A 21,558-nucleotide genomic window follows, 5' to 3' on the forward strand; every position below is an offset into this window, starting at 1 on the left:
TGTGTGACGTCTCTGTACTTACCTCTTCGTACTGCTGTAACTTGCTGCTATTAGTTGGGATAGAATAAACCAAACAGTTTTTAATGAGGCACTCAGACAAGTCTTCCCAGATCATGTCACCGAGCAGCTCAGCCAATATGATCTCAGATGGTTTTTCATTTTCTAGATCAGTGTCAAGAGGTAAATCTGCATCATAAGAAAAAGTTTTAAACAAGAAGCCACTCACAGTCCAGATTATTCTCAAGTTCCCTCGTTTTCTAGAATTCTTTCATTTTAGGATGAGGGGGAAGAAAACAGCACAGATACTCCTACAGCCATCTCAACTGCCTACGTGGGACACAGCATGGCATACAATTATTACTTTACTTTCATTGCTCAACTGGACAGTCTGCACTGTATTACTGCCTGTACTCCACAACAGTAAAGTATTCAGCCATCTACATTATACGGTAACCATCTACTGCTAATCTACTGATCTGATTACATGACAAGCACTCAGAAGTTCTGCGTATCAAGTTGAAACTTGATAGTTTAGAATTCTAAACTCATTTAGAATAAAATCCCAGACCTTTAATAATGAATAAACATCCTCTGTCATCTCTGCCTAGGATCTGTGTGTTTGTCCTAAGTAAAATATCAGCAAATGCCTTACATTACAGCGTACTATCTAGCCTAGCAAACAGAATACCTCAATACCTCTCTGAAGTGTATCGTGGGGGTTTTAATGGGGTTATATTTAAAATAAACTATTAATTAATTAAATAATAGTGAAGAATCAGGGACCAATGTAGAGAGAAGAGGAACCAGAAAAGAGACCAGCTATTTTTAACCTGGTTCTGATTCACCAAGGAAGACCTTAGGGGATAAGAACCTTAAAAGAAAGTGAGCATATTATCTTAGAGCCTTGAGAACCTTACAATGTCTAAAGCCTAGGCCTGTACTGCCCAATATGATAGCCACCAGCCACACTTTGCTGCTGAGCACTTGAATGGTGGTGTGACTGAGGAACTAATTTTTTTTTTAATTGACTTCAATTTCAGCTTAAAAATGGAAGCGAGGGTGTGTCATTATAAAGGGGTCGCCCAGAGCAGCCTGTGGCAAGAGCAAAGTGCCGTATCTTGATTGTGGGGGTGGCTACGTGGATCCACACGTGATAAGACTGCACAGAACTATCCACACATACAAATGACTGCAGGTAAAACCGGTGAAATGTGAATCAGCTCTGTGAATCGGACCACAGTCAATTTGCTGGTTTTGATATTGTACTACAGGTATACAAGATGTCAACACCGGGGAAGATGGTGGAAGGGGACATGGGACCTCTGAACATTGTTTGAACAAAAATTTTAAAGTTAAAAAAAAAAGTGTAGTTTTCTATTAAACACAACTTCGTTGTTTGGCTAAGACTTCATTTCACTTTAACCATTGCGCCGCGTCAGCTATTGTCACACTTGCTGTGTCTGTGGCGGGCACACGTATCCCCTCCAGCACTGCACACACACATGACCAATCCACTTGGTGTAAACAGATTCATTCCATTCCAATTATTTGTTGACTATGCACCAATGTAACACCGTAATGTTTATCTGAATATTTATGCATACAGCACAAGTTGCAATGATACCTATATAAATTGTAAAAGGCAATTAAGTCAAAATAACTATTTTAATTATGACATAATTATTTCTCTAAGTTTAAAGGAGATAACTATGGACAAGGTATACTACCGATGCAGGATTAAGTGAAGATGCAAAAGCCAATAGAATCATTGGAACAGTAAAGGGAAAACAAAGAGGGACTGGAGAAAATACGTCATAAATTTCACAATAAATGGTAACTGCAATTCACTAACACAAAGCAAAACAAACGAACCTGCTTTTTTTTGAAGATAATAAAACAGACAAGAGACATTTTCAGCAAATATCATAAATATTTCACCACACTATTAAAAAGTACTCTATTCTTATTTTACTTAGTTTTTTATTAGGAAAGGGTACTGAATTTTGTCATAATGTTTGCCATATCTAATGATATAATCCCTTTTAATATGCTGATATAATAAACTGGTTGATATGTTTCTTATGCTAAACTACCTTTGCACTCCTAGAATAAACAATGTGTCCTTTTTAACAGTACTGTTGGCTTTAACTTACTATATTTTGTAAATGTTTACATTTATAAGCCAAAAGTAAAATCATTTTATAGTGTTTTCTCTATGTGTAAACTATCACAAAATGTACATTTTCATATTACGTTTATGCTGGCTTTTAAAAAATTAAGTAGGACATAATCAACTTTTTCTATTGACCAAAAGGGCTTGATTAACACAGGCATTATCTATAATTTGAAGAATCCACAGAATTTTTAGCCATAAACTTTCTGTGCCTGATGGTAGCCTTTTTAGTGGCAAGTCTTTAACAATCTTTCAAATTTCTTCTAGAGTTATTTGTATGTTCAGAGTTTCTGCTCCTTGGTAGAAATCTGTAGTTGACATTTTCTAGAAAATCATCACGGCAAAAGCAAAACTTGCTTATTATGACAAGCCCCAAACCACCAAGGTTTATAAAGAAAAAGCCAAATCTTCCCTCTCCATATCCACAAGCTTCTCTCTCCACGCCCAAGTGACCAACGTTAAGTTTGGTTTGTCTTCTTCCTCCCTTACATTCATACTACATATATTTATATATGAGTTGCCAAATACACACACATATATATGAATCAAACATACACACACACACACACACACACACACACACACACACACATCTGAATTGCCAAATGCACACACATACTTGAAATGGACTGAATTGTACAGAACTGTATACTCTCCCCGCTGATAATTCATATGTTGAAGCCTTAACCCCCAATGTGACTGGATTTGGAGATAGGGTCTGGCCTTAAAGAGGTAATTAAGGTTAAATGAGGTCATAAGGGAGGGGTCCTCATCCAGTATGACTAGTGGCCTTATAAGAAGAGAAGAAACACCAGGATGCACACTTACACAGGACAGACCGGTAAGAGGCTGTCTGCAAGGTAGGGACACAGGGCTCAGGAGAAACCAAATCTGCTAATACCTTGATCTTGGAACTTCTGGCCTCCAAAAGTGGAAGAAAATTAATTTCTGTTGTTCAAGCCACACAGCCTGTGGCATTGTGTTAGCAAACTAACACAATCCTCATATAAGGGACTGCTTTCTTTTTTATAAATTGGGTTCATGCCAACAACAACAAAAAAGGACTCATGCCATAGATTTTACACTTAACTTTTTTATGACTTCAAAGTAGACCATGGCCATCTCAAGTCAACATATCTAGGTCTCCTTCATTTCTTTTTCATGGCTACATAATGCACCATAGTATGGCTCAACCATTCCTCAAACGATGGGTGCACAGTCCAGTCTGCAAGTATATAATACTACTCACACACACAAAGATATAACCGATTGATATCACTTCCATAAAGAATTAAAAATTGAAATACAGGGGATGCATTTTTTGGATTTTACTATACGTATACTATAACAGAGCTTCGTAATATTTTACAAAGTACTCCAAAAAGCAATGAAGGAGACTACTTTTCCACTTTCTTGTCAGAAGTGTTTTACACAGACCTTTTAATGTCAGCCCTACGGATGAAAGTTCTACCTTGGTGGTGTGATTTCCGTCCCCCCACTAGGGAGATTAAGCAACACATTTTTTTATGTTTATTATCAAATTGCACCTTTTCTTCCATGAATTGCCTATTCATATTTTTTGCCTATTTTTCTATTATTATGTTTTCTTTTTCTCTGGAAAAAAGTCCTTATACTAACACCTTGTCTGCCAAACCTATTGCAAGGACTTTCCCCCAACCCACTACTGTCTTTTGACTTTGTTTATGGTATTGTTTACCACACAGAACTTAACATTTGTATGTAGTCAAATTCGTCCATCCTTTCCTTTATGCATTCTGAGCGTCCTCAGACTATTCACATCTCCTAAATTTTCTTCCAACGTTTTTATTGGTTTTGGTTTTTTTTCATAAAGGGCTTTAATTCATCTGGAATTTACATCTGTGTGGAGTATGAAGCAGGAATCTAACTTTGTTTTACTGCACAGATAGCCAATTTTGCTAGCACCATTATTAAATGAACTATCTATAGTCCCACAAAACTGAAACGTGACTTTGATCAAACAGCAAGTTCTCATTTATTCTTGGCTCTACTTCTGGACTCTTTTTTATTCCACTGATTTCCTTGTACCAAGAACACAGTTTTAATTTTAAAATTCTCCCACTAATGTTTTTTAAATCTTTATTGGCAATCCTCCAAACTATTTTTTTTTAATGTTTATTTCTTTTTGAGAGAGAGACAGACAGACAGAAAGAGTGTGCACAAGCAGGGGAGATACAGAGAGAGAGAGACAGAGGATCCGAAGCAGGCTCCATGCTGACAGGAGAGTACCTTGATGTGGGGCTCAAACTCACAAAACCATGAGACGGTGACCTGAGCCAAAGTCAGATGCTTAACCGACTGAGTCACCCAGGCGCCCCCAAATCTATTTATTTTTTAATTTTTTTTAATGTTTATTTATTTTTGAGAAAGAGAAAGAGAGAAAGAGAGAGAGCATGAGCAGGGGAAGGGCAGAGAGAGAGGGGGAGACACAGAATCTGAAGCAGGTTCCAGGCTTTGAGCTGTTAGCACAGAGCCCAACGTGGGGCTCGAACTCAAACCATGAGATCTTGACCTGAGCTGAAGTCGGCCGCTTAATCGACTGCGCTACCCAGGCGCCCCTAAATCTATTTTTGATGTAAGCTTTAGAGTTGGTTGAGTTTGAAAACATATAATGGGTATTTGACTGGAAATTTATTAAATTTATACATTATTTGGAATGAACTGACAATTTTATGAGGCTATCTTCTAATCCAAAATAGCCTCCCTTTTATTCAGGTCTTATATCCTCGAAAATTTTATGGTTCTCTTCACATATGTCCTCTCCTTTCTTATTAAGCTTAACTTTAAAAATATTACAGATTTTTTTAGCATTATAAATTTCTTTATATTTAATTTACAAGTGATTATTACTAGTACAGAGAGAAATTATCAATTTTATACCTTCATACTAGTATCTATACAACTATTAAGTTTCATATTAATTATTAAAGTTTTAGTAGTCTTTTGGTTTCCTAGGTATGAGATTATATCATTTATATGTAAAGATAATTTCTTCTAATATACATACTTATTTTATTCTCTTCTTTGATTAGCTACAACCCCTAAAACAATACCAAAGAATATTAATGATAACGTGCATTCCTGACTTACAACTGATTTTAGTGGAAATAAAGTTTTTAATCCTTTAATAGAATGCTTGTTGTTAGCTTTTTAGAAGCAATTAGTTTTAAAACCAATCATTACTTTAAAAAAATTCAATACAATAAACCATACCATAATTATGCAAAGTGATCTACTACATAGCTATATAATTTACTTTGTAATTTCCCTATTCTTCAAGATTTCATTACTTTCCAGTATTTCAGTATTATAAGTAACTTTATAATAACCTTATACACAAATATATGGTAATATATACACAAATAGTTTCATATATTTAAAATTATTTCTGCTTCTATTAAGAGGATCATGTAGTTCTTATCCTTTTTTTTATTTACTTAAATATTTTTTTAACATTTATTCATTTTTGAGAGACAGAGAGAGACACAGCATGAGTGGGGAAGGGGCAGAGAGAGAGGGAGACACAGAATCCAAAGCAGGCTTCAGGCTCTGAGCTGTTAGCACAGAGGCCGACGCAGGGCTCAAACTCACAAACTGCGAGATCATGACCTGAGCCGAAGTCGGTCGCTTAACCGACTGAGCCACCCAGGCGCCCCTTTTTTCTTTTATTAATGTGATGTATCACACTGATTGATTTGAGGATATTGAGCCATCCCTATAGCCCTGAAATAAATCCCACTTGATCATGGTGAATAATTCTTTTAAGGTATTGTTGGATTTGATCTGCTAGTATCTTGTTGAGAATTTTTGCATCCATGTTGGTCAGGGAAATTGGTCTGTAATTCTCCTTTTTAGTGGGGTCTTTGGTTTTGAAGGTAATGCTGGCCTCACAAAATGAGTTTGGAAGTTTTCCTTCCATTTCTATTTTTTGGAACAGCTTCAAAAGAATAGGTATTAACTCTCCTTAAATTTTTTTTTTTAACGTTTTTATTTATTTTTGAGACAGGGAGAGACAGCATGAACAGGGGAGGGTCAGAGAGAGGGAGACACAGAATCTGAAACAGGCTCCAGGCTCTGAGCTGTCAGCACAGAGCCCGACGCGGGGCACGAACTCACGGACCGAGAGATCATGACCTGAGCTGAAGTCGGCCGCCCCACCGACTGAGCCACCCAGGTACCCCAGATATTAACTCTTCTTTAAATGTTTGGCAGAATCCCCCCTGGGAAGCCATCTGGCCCTGGATTCTTGTTTGTACTGATTCAATTTCTTTACTGGTTATGGGTCTGTTCAAATTTTCTATTTCTTCCTGTTTCAGTTTTGGTAATTTATATATTTCTAGGAATTTATCCATTTCTTCTGGATTGCCTGATTTGTTGGCACATAATTACTCATAATATCCTCTTATTATGGTTTGTGTTTCTGTGGTGTTGACTGTGACCTGTCCTCTTTCATTCATGACTTTATTTATTTGGGTCCTTTTTCTTTTTGATAAATGGAACAGAACAGAGAACCCCAGAAACAGACCCACAAAAGTATAGCCAACTAATCTTTGACAAAGCAGGAAAAGAATATCCAATGGAAAAAAGACAGTCTCTTCAGCAAATGGTGCTGGGAAAACTGGACAGCAACATGCAGAAGAATGTACCTGGACCACTTTCTTACAGCATACACAAAAATCAACTCAAAATGGATGAAAAGACCTAAATACAAGATAGGAAGCCACTGAAATCCTAGAGAAGAAAACAAGCAACAACTCTCTGAAATCAGCTGAGCAACTTCTTACTAGACACGTCACCAGAGGCAAGGAAAACAAAAGCAAAAATGAACTACTGGGACCTCATCAAAATAAAAAGCTTCTGCACAGCAAAGAAAACAATCAACAAAACTAAAAGGCAACCGATGGAATGGGAGAAGATATTTGCAAATGACATATCAGATAAAGGGTTAGTATCTAAAATCTATAAGGAACTTATCAAACTCAACACCCAAAAAACGAATAATCCAGTGAAAAAAGGGGCAGAAGACATGAATGGATACTTCTCCAAAGAAGACATCCAGATGGCTAACAGACACATGAAAAGATGCTCAACATCACTCATCATCAGGGAAATACAAACCAAAACCATGATGAGGTACCACCTCCCATCTGTCAGAATGGCTAAAGTTAATAACTCAGGAAACAAAGAGGTTGGCAAGGATGCATTGAAAGGGGAACCCTCTTGCACTGTTGGTGGGAATGCAAACTGGTGTTGCCACCCTGGAAAACAGTATGGAGGTTCCTCAAAAAGTTAAAAATAGAACTACCCTAAGATCCAGCAATTGCACTGCTGGGTATTTATCCAAAGGATACAAAAATACAGATTTGAAGGGATACCTACACCCTGATGTTTATAGGAGCATTATCAGCAACAGTCAAACTATGGAGAGAGCCCAGATTTCCACCCATTGATAAATAAAGAAGATGTGGTGTGTGTGTATGTATGTGTATATATGTATGTATGTATGTATGTATGTATGTGTATATACATACATACACATGTATGTGTATACATATATGTATATGTATACATGTATATATATATACATACACACACAATGGAATATGTGCACACACATACACATACACAATGGAATATTACTCAGAATATTCAAAAAGAATGAAATCTTGCCATCTGCAACAATGTGGATGGAGCTAGAGTGTATTATGCTAAGTGAAATAAGTTAGTCAGAGAAAGATAAGCATCATATGATTTCACTCATATGTGGAATTTAAGAAACAAAACAGATGAACATATGGTAGGGGGTGGGAAGAGAGGGAAAACAAACCATAAGAGACTAGTAAAAATAGAGAACAATCTGAGGGCTGATGGATGGAGTCGGGTGGGGGATGGGCTAGATGGGTGATGGGTACTAAGGAGGACACTTGTGATGAGCACTGGGTGTTATATGTAAGGGATGAATCAGTGAATTCTACTCCTGAAACTAATATTGCACTGTATGCTCACTAGAATTTAAATAAAATTAATTTCTTAAAAATTAAGAAACAAAAAGGCTATCTTCATAGAAGCATGGAACTGAGAATGAGAGCATGAGTACTGGCAAACTACTCTGAAGTGTTTCACACTATACCTATAATACTTTGTTCTGTTTTGAATACCATACTTTGAATAAGACTATAGAAGAAATGGAATACATTCACAGAAGAGCAATGAAAATAGGAACTTAAAACTATGTGATTCAAAAAACCTAAGGATGTTTATATTGGTGGTAAGATACAGGGGAAATAACAGCTACTGTAAAGAACTTAGAAGTCCATCATGTGTAACAGGAGTTAGACATGTTATATGTAATTCCGCACAGTAGAAATGGTATCCATGAAGCAGACATTACAGAGCAATGTATTTTGAACAAATTTTTTAAACGACTACCTTCAAGATTTAATCTGCAAAATGGAGGCTTTGCCAGTAGTATTTACCATAGACATAGAACATATGATTTTTAAAAAACAAACAAAAACTCCATAAAACTCAAGAGTTGCCCAGAGACAGAACAGAATGCATCAAGAGGAAGTGACCTCGCTCTCACTACCAGTGCTCAGACTGGCTATGTGATCCATGGATGGCAGTGTGAGAGAGGAGACTCAAGCATCAGAGATCTCTGGTTCTTCCCAATCCTTCGATACTTAGTTTACAACTTTGTTTATTGCTATGTATTATCTCCCTAAGTGAAGGAACAAAAGAACTACCTTGGATTTCTGCAGTTTATACAAGTCTTAAGACTTTTCTTCTTCTCTGCTACTATTAAAACTAGAACCAATTCCTTCCTTGCTTTACACAGAAATTATTTTACATTAATAAACTAAAGGACTGCCAGGAAGGCATTCAAACAACACCAGCATTTTTTTTTATTTTGTCCACATCAAGATTGTTTGATTTGACTATTAAGCCAGACAACTGAAAACAGCATAAAGAAGTCAAATAACTAAAAAGCAACAGTATTAATACACCAGAAGAACATGTTATTTTTCACAGTATTACAACTAAAAATAATTATTCAGAGCAATACAGAAAATGGCTATCTCGATCGTGAATATATAAAGATCTACCCAACTGGTTGAGATGGAATGTACTTTATTTCTTAAATCTAGTTTGTTTCTACCAGATGAATGGGATCTTCTCAATGAAATATGTAAAGCAGTACTTGGTTCATCTCTGCTTCGCCCATAATTAAAGCAAGAGTCCCCAATATGTGATGCTACAAGTCTAGTGAGAGAAGCATATCCCAGAATTTAAGTAACTATTACAAGTACAGAATCTGGAGTACCCTTGGTGACCCTACTTTCCATATGGGAGGAAAATGATTGTAAAGCAGAGCAGGAAACAAGAAGGTAATGACTTTACTCCTATGGCATAATTTACTCACCTCCAATCCTCTATACATTCAACTTGGGGGCATGTTTATCTACCTTAAAATACTATTTACTTTTAAAAATAATATTGACTTTTTCCCAAAAGTAAAAATATGAGAGCAGTACCTTGGGGACACATACCTAGAAGGTGTTTCTGGAGCACTTCCAGTACTAGTCTGATCTTTGCAAAAACTTCAGAAGGTGATGGATGTTCCAAGTCAGTCATCACAGATTCAAAACGAATACTAATGATGTTAGGCTGGCTTTCTACCACAGCATAAAGAGATGGGCAAGATGCCAGAGGCCTAAGGATATACTTCAGCAGCATCTGACCTGAAAAATTTTATGAACGTTCATCAGAAACCACTGGAAGAAACTTTTAAAAAGCAAGCATGCCACACCACCCAAAAAAAAAAAAAAAAAATCTTTGAACCTAACATTAAAAATACATATAATGTGACATCACACACCACTCATTATGCATGGCAGGTTTTACCACTGAAGTTTCCCAGACTGTCTACAGGTCTTTATTTAAATTATTCAAAACAGTCCACTAAAATAAATAGCAGTAGCCAGTTTAAAACAAGGAAAAAAGGAAAGACAAGAAAGGATCCAACCCCTTAATAAAAAGGGTTATATTTATGAGAATTCCATTTGATAAATCATGAGGCCAAACCCTACATCTATCATCAATATTATCCAGAGAACAGGCTTCTCTAGACTTCTTCTCTAGACTTCTTTGCTATTCCTTAAACACTGAACCTTCTAAGATTTCATGTAAATGAAACAAAGTAGTATGTTTTACCAAATGATTTAAGCTTCATTTGTAGCTCCCCAAGAATAGAAAATGCCAAGAGCACTGAACTGATTGGTGGCCCAGGAGTCTTCTCTTCTTTCTGAGATTGTTCAATGCATAAATGAAGTTCTGTTTGTAGGCAAGATTCCAAGTTGCTGGTATCTAAGAGAAAGGGGAAAAACATCAGCTATCTCAGCAATACAATACATTCCCACTTCTGTTCCTCAGAGCTCATTCACTACTGAGATTCCTCAATATGTGGTTTTATTATAATACATTTCTAATGTAACCAAATTTTATTTAATTTTTTTAATGTTTATTTTTGAGAGAGAGAGAGACAGAGCATGAGCAGGGGAGGGGCAGAGAGAGAGGGGACACAGAATCCAAAGCAGGCTCCAGGCTCCATGCTGTCAGCAAAGAACCTGATGTGGGGCTGGAACTCATGAACCGTGAGATCATGACCTGAGCCGACTTTGGACGCTTAACCGACTGAGCCACCCAGGCGCCCCTGTGACCAAATTTTAATTATGACATACATGTCCTTGGCATCACTTTAAAACAGAAAATGACTGTTTTTGGGATATTCAAAGAATCAAACTAAGTGCAAAAGCAACATGATGTGCCTAATAAATGCTTATTAAATATGAATGGAGTGAAGGTAAGGAATGAAAAGTGAGGTCCTGGTCTCAAGATATCTTCTTTAATGTTCTTTCTTACCGAGTACAGAGAACAGCCTAACAAGTTTAACAAGAAGGTTGTATTATAACAAAGTATTAACACGCCTGCTATCTTCTCTTAATTTTACATTCTGCTCGGAAATAGAATCCAAAATTTTCTAGATTACTTCCTTCAAAATATGAAATATTTTGTTTGTATAAAATACATAGGTGTATGTTTGTGTGTATGTCTATGTACACACATACATATACAGTGAATTTGGAGGCCCCACGTGGACATGAGCCAGGGGATGGGAGAGACTGTGACCTTTCCCCTGAAACAAACTGAAATTTTCAAGATTCAATACTAGAAAAACATACTAGGGGTAATGAATGGCATGTCGCTTACATCTACTCTCCGAGGTTTTACTTTGTGTAAACAAGACTTCCAAGAAGGCTCACACCTACAAGTGAGCAGAGAGACTGAGAGCCAAACAACATAAGTCAAAGCCAGGGCCAAGTAATCCTATTTCTTCATCTTATAAAGCATCCCCTATCTCATGATTTTGCCACTATTTTTTCCCCAAGGACTGAAAAAAATTAAGCCAGACCCCTGTCCCACTGACCCTCTGTCTTCTTTCCTTACCAAGAGAGAAAATGGTAGAACAGCCTTTCAAAGCCTTCTAGTCAAGGTAAACTGTTGGGAGTAGGGCTGCTGGGAATGGGTGTACCTACAATGCAGTGGAAACTCGGTGTGGTTTTAAACCGCTGGGACCTCCTCTACCACACCATCATCACGTGAATCCCACCCACCCAATCATCCTCCTCTTCTGTGCTCCTTCCTCATGATGGGGACAGAGAGAAGGATGTAAGGGAAGTAAAATGAGGACACTTCAGGAATCCAGAGGAGTGAGTCCTAACCAGCATTCTGCTTGATATGAGAATTCAGTGCAGACTCGAATAATGATCAATGAAACCTCCTCATCCACCAAAATAAAATATTTAGAATATATTCAGAGGCCAAACTGGTTCAGGCAGATTAAGCAAAGCAGTCCACCTGAGGTCAGCAGCACCTTTTGATGGCGGGAACTTCCATACAATCAGCTTCTGCCACTCTTCTCCAAGGTGATAGAGTATGTTCTGTTTCTGTACTGTGAGCTCCATGCTGAGAGATTTCAACATTTTTAAATCAAAGCATTTTCTGGATTTTAGTAACTTCAAGCATTTCTGTGCCTGGCAGTGAAATGGAATCATCGTTAGACATTCCATCTGGACTCAGGGCAATTAGAATCTATTTGTATAATGATAAGCAACACACAGAACACAAAATTTACTGAAAACAAGAAGAGTACTAATTGCTTATACTGTGGAGAAAGAGTTTAATACCTCTTCCAGACACCGAGCAGCAGTAACATACTTCTTCTCTGTTAATGCGCAGTTATATTCTTCAATAGCAGAAGAAAACTGAAAAGATAAGCATGGTTATTAGGTATTTCATTTTATACATCCTATTATTTCAAGTCTGTCTGCTTTTGTTTTTAAAATATGAAAAAAAAACCTTAGAACCAGGGGATACACATTTAAAAATGAGACCAACTGAAAACAAATAATTTTCTCGCCCCTGAAACACTGAAGTTTGAGTTGAGTTTTACTGACCTCTTGCAGCTGTTTAAGCAAATTCAGAACTACCGAGTCTCTTTCCAACTGTTGCTTCAAATCTGTAAATTCAGCAGTTGACACATGAAGATCCCGGCGGACCTAATCCACATCAAAGAAAAGTACTTTCAGGCTATACGGTATCTAAGAAACAAGACGTTTGTAGCTAATTCATAAGCTTTCGTAGGCAAACATAATTCACGTTGAAATTTAAATGCTGGTTAAGAGCGGAATAAAAAAAACACAGAATGTATGAGGAAGAGATCTTAAGCATCCACTTAGTCCAAACCATTACCCTCTGCAGCAATACCTATTCCCGGCAACATAATATGCTCAGGTCACGATCTATCCTTCAGTTAAGCAGTATTTTTCATCAGAGAGCTCATCTACCTGGATGACTAGAGCGGTATCCCCGTTGCCAAGTGACAACTCATTCCACAGCTGATAGCTCTATTAGAAGGACTTTATGTTAAATCAGAATCCACCTCCCATCCTGTCCTGCCTTTTCAGGGACTTTGCACTATTAATTATTTCCTCTCTTCTGTACCTTTACCTCTTCCTAATTCATTCTTCATTTATAAAATATACACTGATTGAATACCCACTAGAGCAAGGCTCCTTCCTTCAGGTTTAAACATGCTGAAATTTCCCCCCTCTTTGAGAAAAAATTTCCTCTACCTCAGCAACCACGTATATTTCTCAGTAGCTACCTTATTTGTCTCCTCCCTCTCATAAAACCAACCTTCTTTCAAAAGTGAGCCATACTCACAGTCTAGTTTCTCACCTATCGTTCATTCTGTAACTCGCTGAGATCTGGTTTCCATCAAAACTATTGCAAAATAGTGTCCAAAACACCAATCAACTCCTTGTGGCTAAATCCAAAGCATACGTCATCAGTGTTTAACTATCTATCAGTACAGTTAACTCCTTTCTCTTAATTCCCTGAAATTATTCTCCACTGACTTTCCTCCTAGTTCTCTGGCCATTCATTTTCTTTGGGTCACTTCATTTGCCCTCTGACTACTTCACACATATTGATATTCCTTTCTCCCTGGCCCTCTTCCTACTCTGAACCAGTGGTTCTCAAAAAATAATTTTTTTTTTTATTTTTATTTTTTTTGCCCCACTCCCATTCGAGGACATTTGACAATATCTGGAGACATTTTGGGTCGTAACAAATGAAGGAATTCTACTGGCATCTAGTGAGTAGAGGCAGGGGATACTGCTAAATACCCCACAATGCACAGGATAGCCCACCACAACAAACAACTATCCAACTCCAAATATCAACTGGGCTGAGGTTGAGAAACCGTGTTCTATACACTCTCTCTGGGCAATCTCATCCATTCCCATGGCTTCAATTTCTAAGGACTACTATCTCAAGTCCATATCATTTTCCTAACCTTGAAACATGTATATGGACGGGTGACATGCAAATCCATTTTCCCATTCTCTCACAGTAGGAGCACGTGGCTACCCAATGAGACTATACGTTCTAGCTTCTCTCAGTGGAGTGTGACCATGTGTCTAAGATCTCACTACTGAAATCGAAGCAGAAGTGATGTGCACCATTTCCAAGTCTGAGTCAGGAAAACACATGTGCCTCCTCCGTGCCCTCTCTTTGCTCTTAACCTCTGAACAAAATGCTCAACCGGCCCACTGCTCTGAGTAATACACTATCCATCTGCCATCCAAGGAGTCTCATGTCTTCTAACAGCATCCATGAAATCGTGGCAGGCTAACTAGCTAACTTGTGTGTAGATTAAAATCTGAGACCTCCTCAAAGTTCTTGACTGTATAGGATCAGCCTGCTAGCCTAAACTACTGCAATTAAAGAGCCATTTGAGCAATTGCATTTCAAGGTCTGTCTGTCTCTCTCTTTTCGTTTCTTTTCGAAGTCTAGCCTTTGTTTTAATACACTCCAACTGTGCAGCTCTGCTGGGATATCCCAAAGGCTCCCCACAAAAACCCATTCCTTCTCTAGACCCTCTACTGCAGTGAATGGCACATCAATGACCTGGTTTTTCACTATCCTTGACCCCTCCATCTTTCACTCCCCACCTAATGTCCCAAAGATCCTACCTGTTACACGTCACTAGGATTCATCCTCATCCTCTCCTCTATTCTCACTGCCACGGACTTCAGAGCTGGCCACTGTCCTTTCTTCCCTGAGTAGTTTAACTGCTCCTTATGCTTTAACTGCCTTCTCATTTCTCGGTTTCGTTTTCCTCAAGTCCTTTCTTCAAATTGCCAGCAGAATGGGATTTCTAAAATTCAAATCCAATGTCACTACTCTGCTTAAAAGCCATGGAGGCATGGCTTCCACAGGGCCATCAAGATAATTTCCATACCGCTTAACCTGATATACAAGGTCCCTGCTTACCTTTCTAGTCTCATCTTGTGTCCCTTTCCACCACACTCTCCAGACATGAGTCACGTGGAATTGCCTCAGCTCTCCAAAAGCAACATCTCTCATTACATCTATGCTTCTGCAATGCTATCTCCTACATCCATCTGAAACACTCCTTCCTCTTTGTCTAACTACCAAGCACTTCAGGTTTTGGTCTGATACTATTTCCTACAAGAAGCCAAGCTGAGCTGTATTTTCCCTCTCTGACTGAATTATTTCTACTTAATGTGTACCATACTACTTTAGTCATCTACATTAAGCATGAGATTCGCATTGTGAAATAAAAAATTGTCTTGTCCAGCAGCTACCACAGTATTTCACACCTAGCAGATGGCTCAATAAATATACCAAATGGCTAAATAAATCTCTATTAATATCTACCTGTTCAACCTAATTCCGCTTCTCCAGCCATAAATTTGAATCTTACTAAGGCTAAATGACCTTAGTTTCTTTCACTGTTCCAATGATACAATGTTTAGGCATGGACCTTCTCATTCAGACCAGGCACCTTTCAAAATATAACAACCAGAAATGAATAAATTTCACCACCCATAATATGGCCAGCAAAAGGTACAGACAGTCCATGACCCTCTTGTTACAGACACTGTATGTCTAATAGTACAATCTAAGACTGCACCACTGACTTGCTGATCAAACAATCAACTAATTATACATACACCTTGAAGATATGATTTGAACTGTGATGGAGTTGTAAAGTAACAGATTTATGTTTATTAAAACCTCTAATCATCATGGTCGATGAACTGGCGATCGATTTTCCAGGTAACCAGAGGTTTCCCATTTGTGAATGAAATTTTGTACAGAACTTTTGAAAAATGCTTCTGCTCATTTTCCTTCTTTAGTAATTATCACATAGAGAAAAGACTTGGGTATCTTTCCTTGAGGACCCTGAAAATGCTTCACCAACTTGATTTGGGGTATCAATGAGCCCTGCCCAAGAATTTGGCAATAGATGTAGAAGGCCTCGAAGAGTACACCTGATTAAACCTCTAGGGTCAGCTTTCCTTCCCTCAAATGACTATGTTTCCTAAAAGTAAAATACAGGGAAAAAATTCTGGTGAAATAACATAGGTGAAAAAATGTTTTTAAAATTATAAAGTGGCTATTTTTGTTTGAAGACTGGCTGACTTCTTTTTGTGATGGCAGCACTCCGGCAAACGTGATAAGCATTTCTAAACCCACCAGACCATCCAGAAGAAACACAGCAAGCACTGGCCCTATACAGTGATACAGTACGAGATGGGCAAGGATTCTCTCTGCATCCAGAGAGTGGCTTTATGACAGGAAGCACAGTGCTTGTAATTGGCAAATCCAGCCTGGGTAGCTCAGTCGGATGACCATCAGACTCTTGATTTCAGCTCAGGTCACAATTGTGACCTGAGTGAGGGTCATTGTACTGTGTGGGTCATGGGACTGAGCCCCACGTTGGGCTCCACTCTGAGTGTGGAGCCTGCTTGGGATTCTCTTTCTCCCTCTCCTTCTGCCCCTCTCTCCGGCCCACGCGTACGTGCACTCTCTCTCTAAAATAAAAAAAATTTTTTTAATTAAAAAAGAGACAGAAACATTTTATTTTTTTTTTTTTTTAATTTTTTTTTTTTCAACGTTTATTTATTTTTGGGACAGAGAGAGACAGAGTATGAACGGGGGAGGGGCAGAGAGAGAGGGAGACACAGAATCGGAAACAGGCTCCAGGCTCTGAGCCATCAGCCCAGAGCCTGACGCGGGGCTCGAACTCACGGACCGCAAGATCGTGACCTGGCTGAAGTCGGACACTTAACCGACTGCGCCACCCAGGCGCCCCGAGACAGAAACATTTTAAACTAAGAGGAGACAAGAGAAAAGGCCAAATGACCCAGTTCTAAGCTTTATCTGTTTTTATTCTGAAGACAATAAAATTCTGAGATTATTTTTTTAATTTATAAAGTGCTATTCGAATACAAGACATTATTATTATAGCTTTAAATTTTTACTATGAAAATCATTTAAATTATAGTTTTGGACAATATTTCTATTTTAAAATTGGCAGTTCGGGGCGCCTGGGTGGCTCAGTCGGTTAAGCGTCCGACCTCAGCCCGGGTCACGATCTCGCGGTCCGTGAGTTCGAGCCCCGCGTCAGGCTCTGGGCTGATGGCTCAGAGCCTAGAGCCTGCTTCCGATTCTGTGTCTCCCTCTCTCTCTGCCCCTCCCCCGTTCATGCTCTGTCTCTCTCTGTCCCAAAAATAAATAAACGTTAAAAAAAAAAAAAAACTTTAAAAAAAATAAAATAAAATTGGCAGTTACCCTAAAATTATTTAATGCCACTTCCATTTACCAATAAGAAAAGAGAGGTCTTGAAAACTTATACACAGAATTGAATTGTCTTAGGAATCAGGAAGCTGAACTACCAGCCTACAAACCTAACCAATATAACAAACCATTCTTACCTCACTCTCTATCCTAGATTTCAGCAAGTCAATGTCCTCAGATAGCTTATCCACTTGGGTAACCAGGTCCTGTGCACTTTGCATGCTAGGCAGGAATTCACTATACTTCTTGCTGATCATGGTGCACACCTCACCCTATAAAATAAGACAGAAGAATTACAGTGAGATGAGTCGAGAACTCTATTAAAAATATACAGCTCATCTTCCATAAGGAATCCTCCATGTTGGAGCCTTCTTGCCAGTTACCCACACTTTTCCTCCCAGCCAATGGGTTTCTTTGAAAAACACATTTCTCTTCACAGAGCTAGAACAAATAATCCTAAAATTTGTATGGAAACAGAAAAGACCCCAAATAGCGAAAACGATCTTGAAAAAGAAAACCAAAGCAGGAGGCATCACAATCCCAGACTTCAAGCTATACTACAAAGCTGTAATCATCAAGACAGTATGGTACTGGCACAAGAACAGACACTCAGATCAATGGAACAGAATAGAGAACCCAGAAATGGACCCACAAACGTATGGCCAACTCATCTTTGACAAAGCAGGAAAGAATATCCAGTGGAATAAAGATGGTCTCTTCAGCAAGTCGTGCTGGGAAAACTGAACAGTGACAGGCAGAAGAATGAACCTGGACCACTTTCTTACACCAGACACAAAAATAAACTCAGAATGGATGAAAGATCTCAATGTAAGATAGGAAGCCATCAAAACCCTCAAGGAGAAAGCAGGCAAAAACCTCTTTGATCTTGGCTGCAGCAACTTCTTACTCAACACATCTCCGGAGGCAAGGGAAACAAAAGCAAAAATGAACTACTGGGACCTCATCAAAATAAAATGCTTCTGTACAGCGAAGGAAACAATCAGCAAAACTAAAAGGCAACCGACAGAATGGGAGAAGATATTTGCAAACAACATATCAGATAAAGGGTTAGTATCCAAAATCTATAAAGAACTTATCAAACTCAACACCCAAAAAACAAATCATCCAGTGAAGAAATGGGCAAAAGACATGAATAGACACTTCTCCAAAGAAGACATCCAGATGGCCAACTGGCACATGAAAACATGCTCCACATCACTCATCATCAGGGAAATACAAACCAAAACCACACTGAGATACCACCTCACACCTGTCAGAATGGCTAACATGAATAACTCAGGCAACAACAGATGTTGGCGAGGATGTGGAGAAAGAGGATCTCTTTTGCATTGTTGCTGGGAATGCAAGCTGGTGCAGCCACTCTGGAAAACAGTATGGAGGTTCCTCAAAAAACTAAAAATAGAACTACCTTATGACCCAGCAATTGCACTACTAGGCATTTATCCAAGGGATACAAGTGTGCTGTTTCGAAGGGACACAGGCACCCCCATGTTTATAGCAGCACTATCCACAATAGCCAAAGTATGGAAAGAGCCCAAATGTCCATCGATGGAGGAGTGGATAAAGAAGATGTGGTATATACATACAATGGAGTATTACTCAGCAATCAAAAAGAATGAAATTTTGCCATTTGCAACTACATGGATGGAACTGGAGGGTATTATGCTAAGTGAAAGTAGTCAGAGAAACACAAAAATCATATGACTTCACTCATATGAGGATTTTAAGAGACAAAACAGATGAACATAAGGGTAGGGAAACAAAAATAATATAAAAACAGGGAGAGGAACAAAAGAGAAGAGACTCATAAATATGGAGAACAAACTGAGGGTTACGGGACGGGTTGTGGGAGGGGGGATGGGCTAAATGAGTAAGGAGCACTAAGGAATCTACTCCTGAAATCATTGTTGCACTAGATGCTAACTAATTTGGATGTAAATTTTTAAAAATAAAAAATTAAATTAAAAAAAAAGAAAAAAAAAGAAAAGAAAATCACATTTCTCTCACCCTTAAGGATCCTATAACATTATTAGATGCAAGAAGACAAAAATCACCAAATTCCACCAGTGCCCAAAAGCTGTACAAATGCTAAAAAAGAAAAGGGGGAGCCAGTTTTCATATTGAACTAGATTAGCTCAGACTATAGCCAGCAATTTTAATCATACAGCCAACAGAAAAGCAAATAGACAAATTAAATTCACAATCTGTATACTTCAATTTATGAATTTCTATCTTCTTGCTTATAAAACTTTAAGGCCTGATCTTAGAAGTCTAACTTAATTTGAGTTTCATCAATAAACAAATTACTGAATACTTTGCACTGAATGCTTTGGAAGATACCAGGGTAAATTATGCCTGCTTACAAATAACTTATTTTTAAATAGGAAAAATACTATACACTTATGTAACCAGAATACAAAAATGTAATTAAGGAAGAAAGTTAATGTCCTCCAGAAACACAAATGAGAAAGAGGTCACTTCTGCTGGAGCAAAATGGGGATATTTTTCATGCAGAAAACTGCATTTGAGATGGAACATAAAAAATGGGTAGAATACTACAAGCAAAGATGGAGAAATGACAACGTAAACAAAATTGGGAACCAAGAAAAATATTGGGTCTGCTTGGAGCACAGAAAGTAATTGTCAGTTGGCTGAAGATTCAAGTTGGTAAAGGAAACCTGGTGAAAGGAGAGTTAGATCCAGAACGGTAGGAGCCTTGAGTGCCGTGCTAAGGTAGCTTAATAGTCTTTCCACCATATAAAAAGTGGTGAAAAACGCTACAGCCCTGTAAAAGAAGAGATGCCAGTAACCTGAATACTGACTGATTTCAGGAAACTATTTTCATAACATCAAGGGTTGTTAGGAAGACCTACTTCTTGTGCCTTTGTGATAAGGTACCAAACTTGCTCCCTTAAATTCAGACTTCATGCGGGTGCACATAATTTTAAATGAATCCAACGGAGATGTGGGTGAATACTGGCAAGGTAAGGACAGCAATACCAAGTGAAAACTGTGGATGGCTACGTGCTTTTTGTGTGTGTATCAATCTCAAGACAGCAGGGTCCACTAAAGTGCTCTTTACAAGTTTTGTAACACTCAGGACAGCCTCAAAGCACTTGGGGGTGAAGAACAGAGTTTAATAAACATGTTGACAGATTTGAACAATAAAAATTTCAGAGAGGAGAAAGGTACCATTCTCCCAAAGCTATTTTATTCATCAACAAATCGTACAAAAAGGAGTGGGTGGAGGAAACGCCGTAGGGGGTCCTGCCTGCATTTCTCTCTCACAAGCTCCCTCCCTAGACACCTCGGGGCTTGCAGTCCCACCTCTCCTGCTGGTCTCCTCAGTCTTCCTCCAAATCCCCCGACCCCACCCCAACCCTCCCCAACCTAACCCCACTCCCCAGCCACCGTCTCCTTCTCCCCTTCAAGCCTCCCCCCCTCCCTAGTCCCCAGCCCCTGTCCGGGCTCGCCTCCGAGCCCTCTCCTCAATCCAAATACTTCCAGCCTTCCCACTTCGCATTCTTCTCACTCAGCGTCCCCACCTGACTCTGCTCACACCCACTCTGTCTGCCCTCAGCCCCCCATTCCTTTCCAAGTCCCTCCACAAACAGAGCCGGGTTCCTTTTCAGTCGGTCCCCGGGTGCCGGGCCTTCCTTCACCTTAATCTCCTCCACCCGCCGGGTCAGGCGGCTGATCCGAGTGCCCAGATCCTCCTTCTCCAGCCTCCCCGAGTGTGCCAGAACCTCCGTCACGAACGAAGCCATCGCCACGACTGGAACCAACGCTGACGGGGTCACTCTCCCGTGGCCAGCGCGGCAGTCCCAGTCCCGCCGCCGGCGGCGTTGGCGCGCGGCCTGCCGGGAAACTGAGTCTCGCGAGGCTCAGACCGCCGCTGGGAAGGCGAGGCCGCACTACAACTCCCAGCAGGCACCGCGACTGTCCTAGCGTGGAACTTCCACGGTGTCCCGTAGCTGGCAAACCAGGGGAGACGCGTTTCCCTCCCTGGCTATTTTCAAACAGCTTGTCTCTTCCCGCCTGTTTTTCGCTAGACGAAATGAAGGGTTTTTACTTAAAAATCAGTCCTAAAT

At 39.2% G+C, this 21,558-nt stretch overlaps 1 protein-coding gene across 2 annotated transcripts; it reads right to left on the reverse strand.

The window, feature by feature from the left end:
- Positions 1 to 724: 724 nt before the first annotated feature.
- On the reverse strand, positions 725 to 21,335 carry ZW10 (zw10 kinetochore protein). Of its 2 annotated transcripts, XM_045482852.1 has the most exons (8): positions 21,130 to 21,335; positions 17,584 to 17,718; positions 12,730 to 12,831; positions 12,460 to 12,537; positions 12,147 to 12,306; positions 10,427 to 10,579; positions 9,763 to 9,954; positions 725 to 3,398 (listed from the first exon to the last, which is right to left on the reverse strand). In XM_045482852.1, exons 1-8 carry the CDS (start codon positions 21,232 to 21,234, stop codon positions 3,322 to 3,324), a joined length of 1,002 nt encoding a protein of 333 aa, XP_045338808.1. In that variant the 5' UTR covers positions 21,235 to 21,335; the 3' UTR covers positions 725 to 3,321. The 2 variants fall into 2 exon arrangements, with proteins under 2 accessions (XP_045338808.1, XP_045338809.1); XM_045482853.1 differs by lacking the exons at positions 725 to 3,398; positions 9,763 to 9,954 and having other exon boundaries at positions 10,469 to 10,579; positions 12,131 to 12,306.
- Positions 21,336 to 21,558: the final 223 nt, after the last annotated feature.

Source organism: Leopardus geoffroyi, chromosome D1 (genome assembly GCF_018350155.1).
Source record: "Leopardus geoffroyi isolate Oge1 chromosome D1, O.geoffroyi_Oge1_pat1.0, whole genome shotgun sequence".
Classification (NCBI taxonomy): Eukaryota; Metazoa; Chordata; class Mammalia; order Carnivora; family Felidae; genus Leopardus; species Leopardus geoffroyi.